We start from the raw sequence: 6,000 nt of genomic DNA, 5'->3' as shown, positions 1-6,000 counted from the left end.
CAGTGCGGAGCCGGTGGCACCGGAGCGCGGCCGCGCGGAGCCCCAGCGCCCCGGTACCCGGCGGGGGCCGGCGGCGACCGTGCCATGCGGGGCCCCCCCCGACCGGCGGCGGCGGGGCGGGCGGGCAGCGGCGCCCCATGCGGCTGGGGCGGCCGGGCGGCGGCTGACACCATGTGCGCCCGGTGCCCGGGGCGAGGAGCGGGGAGCAGCCATGTCCCCCCCCGCCCAGCCGGGGGTGCCGGGCGGGCGCGGCTCTAAGGGGCCCCCGGCGCGGAAGCTCCTCTGCATGTGCAGCCTCTCCCTGTGCCTCACCTACCTGTGCTACAGCCTGATGGGGGGCACCGGCCCGGCCGCCCTGCGCTCCCCCGCCGCGCTCCCCGGCTCGGCGGCCCCCGGGGCCCCGCGCTCCCCCACCGCCTTCCCCGTCACGGTGGTCCCGCGCTCCCCCGGCAGCCCCGCGGGCAGCCCCGGCGCCCCGGCCCCCTCAGCCGCTCCGCCGCGGGCCTCCAACGGCAGCCGGGAAGGGGCGGCGGACACCTGGCTGCAGCTGGCCCCCGGGGAGGTGATCACGGCGCAGAGCGGAGCCTTCGAGAGGGACCCGCAGGAGTCGAGCACCACGGACGAGGAGCTGAGCCGGGCCGGCAGCCCGGGCAGCCGCGGCGGCAGCAGCAGCACCACGCCGGACTACGGGGAGAAGCGGCTGCCGCAAGCCCTCATCATCGGGGTGAAGAAGGGGGGGACGCGGGCGCTGCTGGAGGCCATCCGGGCGCACCCCGACGTGCGGGCCGTGGGCACCGAGCCCCACTTCTTCGACAGGAACTACGAGAAGGGGCTGGAGTGGTACAGGTGAGGGCGGAGGGCTGCGGGCGCGATCCGCGGCCGTAGGGGGGAGGGAGGGAGGAATGCGTGTCCGTGCGGGGCGGGGGAAGCTCCGGCGCGGTCCCGGGGGTCCCCGGTTGTCCCCGGTGGGAGCCGGGGCAAAGGCGCGAGCTCCGGGACCCCCGCGGGGCCGGGCAGGCGGGTCGCGGGGGCCGCGCCTGGCAGCGGCGGCGATGGAAAACGCGCTGTTCTGGTGGGAAAGCAGGAGATCTCTGATAACATCCCTCTCGCTTGCTCGGAGTGTGTGAGCATACCGTAGCAGTTCAGCTGCAGTTGGTGTAAAATACACCTAAATTGGTCGGTAATTAATAACTACTGAAATAAACAAGATTGCAAGTTGTTCCAGGTGCTGCTAGGGCTGAAGGATGCCGCCTTCATGCGAGCACGGGTTTTGCTTCACAAATAAGGTTTACTCTTTATTCAACAAGTTCCCCATTAGGAAGTTTTTTTCCGTTGACAAGGTCTAATTCTGTTCGTGAAGAAGTCTCTAAATACTGTTGAGTGGCACTGGGTAACATTTTAAAGGAATTTTATGCTAAAAGTCCTGGTTATTAGAAAACACTGGACTGCAGTAAGGAAGTGTTAAATGTCTTGACAGGTGTAGGAAATCAATGGATTGTGATGGCTCAGTGTTTTTCTGTCTCTTTAAAAATTTCGCAGTATGCAGCGCATCAGTAGAACTTAGAAACTCCCAGTAGCTCTGTAGTTCATGGTTCAAAGCAAACCATACTGGTTCTTGATAAAAAGTGGTCTGTGGCTGAGCTGGCAAAGTTCTTGTTGTGGTTAGTATGGCAGCTGCTTAGTTGCTCTGCAAATGAAGCTAAAAATGAGAGGCAGCAGGGAAGTTACTGCCTGGATTATCTGGTCCCTCGTTATTAAAATAAAGTACATATCAGGGGTATTTAAAGGTGAGAAACTCCAGGCAGTCTTCTGTGGGGATTGTGGAAAGAAAGTCTTCCTAACACTTGGTGTGGCATCCACTTGGCTCTGATGAAATGCTGTGGGATTTTCTGGAGGGATTTCAGGAAAGTGGACAACAGCACTGAGAAAGTGAGGTTGTCCCTGAGAGTGTTTTTGGTTTGCTGCTCTGATGGGGTGAAGAGCTAAAGGACTGGCTATGTTTATTGTGTTTATAGATATAATTTAAGACGCAGTATTTTATTGTATTGAATTTTCTTGGAGGAAAGGCTTAACCTTGAAAAATAAGTTTAGAAAACTGGCTAGAAGAGGATAGAAAGTGGCACATAAAAAAAGTTTGGTTTTATTCAAAACAGGCAGAAGAAGATCAAGCACTGAATATGATGAGCAGCTGCTTTTTCATCTTTAAAGTTATGCTACTAGAAAAGGGCTAGTGAGTGGGTGTAACTCCTCTCGTGGAGTAAGAGGCACACACAGGTTTTCATTTGCAGAATGCAGTTTGGTATTTTCTATCCTTGCAGCAGCTCTCTGGTGTATGCTGCTCATTTCAAGCCCTGGAGCTCTGCTGCTTGGGCGGGAGAGGTGGGAGAACAGGTTAGGGCACCCTTGGTGTATGAGGGTCTGGGCAGAGCAGGCTGTGGGATGGGTAAAGAAATGACTGGTGCTCTGTGCTGTGCCAGCCCTGGCTGCCTGACCTGCAGTTATCGTCACAGCTGCCCAACCCAAACACGTGCTTCTCCCCCCTCCTTCAAAGCGCTCAGCCTTGCAGGGGCAGGACATTGCTGGTGATCTGTGCCTCAGCAGCAGCCACAACTTCCCTGGTGCTGTGCTGGTGCCAGGCTGTCGTCATGGACTGGCTTTCAGTGCCATACAAACACAAACCAAAAACAGAATGGGAAAGCTCACTGTCCATCCCAGCAGCTGCTTCTTCCTGACCTTCTGTGAGATTACCTGACTGAGTGCACTAGCGGGGCTGACAGCTTACAGCTGTGTCCCAGGTAGAGTAATTGGAGATTTTGGAGTCCGCAGAAATGTCAATGTTTTTTTAGCAAAGAAGCAACTATTGAAGTAATCTCCTTATGGTGACTTCTGCATTATACACTGTGAGCTTTTAACATGGTCAATTTTTTTTTTTTTACATAATGAAAAAAGGGAATGGCAGACCTTCAGGGTTCCTTGCTTAGTTTTTCAGTCACCAGATTATCTCCCAGCCTTGAGGAGCTGGAGGAAAGGGAAATGTCTTCTCCACCTTGGTTTCTCCTGTAAAATGGAGACGACACCAGGGCATTGCCATTTCTTTGTGTGTACTCCATGCTGCATTACCTGTGTCTTTGCTGCCTTGAGATTGAAAAGCCCTAAACGCTCTGGATGTCTGGTCCAGGATCTCTCTCAGTGGCTGGAGTTTGCTTCAAGCACTGGGCCAGGGGATGCCAACTCTGTGCTGCTGGGGACAGGGAGGCATGTCAGGATGGCAGTTCCGCACTGCCTGCTCTGTTTTTTCCTGGGAACCTGTAGGGAAGGCTGAAGGTTTGTATTCTGTCTCTATGTCTTTAGCTCAGTTCATGTGGCAATTGCAAACAGAGGTTTTTGCACGCACAAACCGGTGCAAACTGGGCCAAGATTAGTTTTGGTTATTTCCTATTATGCTGCCAGGATTGTTTGTGTGGTTGCAGTTTATGATTCTGTCTGTCCTAATGCTGGGCTGTCTGAAGGACAAGTTCCATGGTACAGCTTTCCTTAAACAAGAACCAGTCTTCCTCTGCTGTTCCTTTCTCAGTCGTTGTCTTTAACTTGCTCCTTCCTTCCCCAGGATATGCCAGCTTTCCTGCAGGAGCTGCTGCTGATTTTTAGCCAGTGTCCAAGTGTCCCCCTGCTCTCTCACGTGCTCAGGCACAGTGATCTCCACATGTTCCCCACGGCCAGGCTGGACTGCAGGCATTTGCTCTCTCCAGTGTGATGCTCATGCCTCAGTGGGCATATCCCGTGCCAGGAGCTCTGCCCTGAGCTATCCTGCCTTTGGAAAAGCACTGAGAGCCTTTCTCAGAGCACAGAAAGGATGGCAAAATGACAGAGAGGCCTCTGAGACCAGGGAGTGGAGATTACATCCATAAATGCTCATTACAAGCCCAGGCACAGCATTTGGGACGTGTCTGAGTTCCCTGCCTGGGCGTGGATCAAGGGCACACAATTGTGTAGGGATGTTGTGGATGATGGGAACTGCAGACTGCCTGCAATGTCCAACACCTGGACAGGTTTGTCTCCTTGTGGTGCTAGGGGCCTTGCTTCGGTCACAGAGAGGAGAGAACGCAGGGAGGTGGGCAGGGGTGTGCAGGGGAGCCCTGCAGTCGGCGTGGTGCCAGGGCTCTGTGTGACTGGAGGAGGAGGGGAGGGGGTCCTGCTTGGCACTGTGCAGGGGCCACGCTGCCCTGCACCGGCACTGGTGCGCCGGGGTCACCTGTGCGCATCCAGCGCCTCGGGGTGTCAGATGCTGCTGTGACTGCTCTGGGGGCTTCGCAAGGGAAATGCTGCAGGTGGCTGTGTGAAGGAAGTGGGAACTCCAAGCCCTGGCATGGGGGGGCTCTAGTTGTGTCTTTCTGCTGGTGCAAATGACCAGCAAAGGAGACCCCATCACTTGGGCACCCTTGAGGTTTTCTGAGCTGAGTGGAACAGCCCAGTGCTCCCAGCCACCAGCCACCATCCCCAGCTGCCTGCAGGCTCAGCATGGTGAGGGGGTTCAGTTCTGTCATGTTACACTTTCAAAGCTATCTTGGCATCCTACCTTTAGCAGAAAAACTGGGGACTTGTTACATAATTTTGAAAACAAACTTGCAGTTTTAACACAAATATGATTTCCATAACACAAAAAGAACACCTGATAGTGGTGAGTTGAAATTGAGTTTTAAGTTTTGCTAATTGGAAGAGTTAAATTCTGTGTGTACGTGCACATTGCTTTTACTCCTTGCTTCCTCCTCAGAGGAACCCTCATGGAGAGGCTGCAGCAATATCTGTGATTGGATTGCATTCCCCTCTTTGCCCTGGGTCTCCAGTGCTGAGCACTTGGGCGGGTGTAGCTGTGTGCGTGGAGTGGCCCCGCTGCAGGAGCAGTCACCATGACAGGCAGCGGAGTGGCTTGCATGTCTAATGCTATTTGCACTGCTTGTCTGGGTTTTTTGGAGTGTTCTCCCGAGCAGTCAGGGCTGTGTGTTATTTGGTGAGCTGCTGGCCTCATACAAATAATGAATAATGCCATGACAGGGAGCTCTTCTCTCAGTAATAAACACGTGCTCACGAGTGAGCGGTTCCGTGCAGCCGCTGGCTGTGGCTCCGGAGCTGCACTCCCATCCCATCCCTGTGGGCACTCAGCTCGTCTGTATGGGGGAGGTGGCTGTGGTGTGTTGTTATTTCTGCCACGGCTCTGCTCCCCATGGGGCCATCTCACCCTCCTTCCTGTGCTGACCTGGTGGCTGGGGCAGTGGGGCCAGCCCTGCATGCCCAGGGACGATCCAACCTTGGCTTTTGCTGCCATGGCTGCTGGCAGGAATTGTGGCCAGGGATGCGTGTGGGGACCCTTGTTCAATGTCCCCTAACAGCTGTTGGGCAGCAATAGCTTGGGGCCATTTCAGCCTCATCCCACACAGTGTCACCTCGCTGTGAGCTGTACCTTGCTGTGAGCTGTAATTGTGTTGCTGGCTAATGCCTGTGCTGTTCTGATCAGCTCAGGGCATTCAGGAAATCAAACCCTTCCCATCAGCACTGTGAGCCTGTGCTGACGGCACTGTGGGAACACCTACAATGGAAGGATGGATTGGGGTCTGCTCTTGCCCACAGGCACAGCTTTAGAGCCTGGGAACTGCTGTGCTTCTCTGCAAAAGGCCTTCCCAGAGTGTTGTACCCACTGCACTTCTGGTAACTTAGGGAAAGTGTATTGATTTTGTTTCTGGGCCCTGCTGTGAGTTGGCTTTTGCTGAAATGCAGTGACTCAGCTGCCTCTCTCCTCTGTGGATCCAGTGTATTGGACTTTGCTGTCATCTGGGTCAGCTCTGGGCTGGGGACTGTGAGCAGGGCTCAGGCTTTGTGCTGGTTGGCTCCCATGTTTCACCCATCCTGGGGACCCATCCAGCAGCAGGCCTGGATTTTCTTCTGCATCCTGCAGCTACTGCAGTGAATCTGCTGTGTGCCAGAGCTCAGGGTCTCCTGGCTCTG

At 55.2% G+C, this 6,000-nt stretch overlaps 1 protein-coding gene across 1 annotated transcript in view; it reads left to right on the top strand.

Annotated features, from left to right (window-relative positions):
- Positions 1-211: 211 nt before the first annotated feature.
- The window catches only part of HS3ST4 (heparan sulfate-glucosamine 3-sulfotransferase 4), a gene marked incomplete at both ends in the record, with an annotated part of 51,494 nt that continues 45,705 nt past the window's right edge, over positions 212-6,000 (top strand). Inside the window, one exon of the mRNA XM_084216616.1 lies at positions 212-846. Coding sequence (XP_084072742.1) covers positions 212-846 — 635 coding nt within the window. The remainder of the gene's footprint in view (positions 847-6,000) is intronic.

The sequence above is a fragment of the Fringilla coelebs genome (assembly GCF_963513975.1).
Source record: "Fringilla coelebs genome assembly, chromosome: 16".
In the NCBI taxonomy this organism is placed as follows: domain Eukaryota; kingdom Metazoa; phylum Chordata; class Aves; order Passeriformes; family Fringillidae; genus Fringilla; species Fringilla coelebs.
This window is presented reverse-complemented; position numbering and strand designations above follow the sequence as displayed.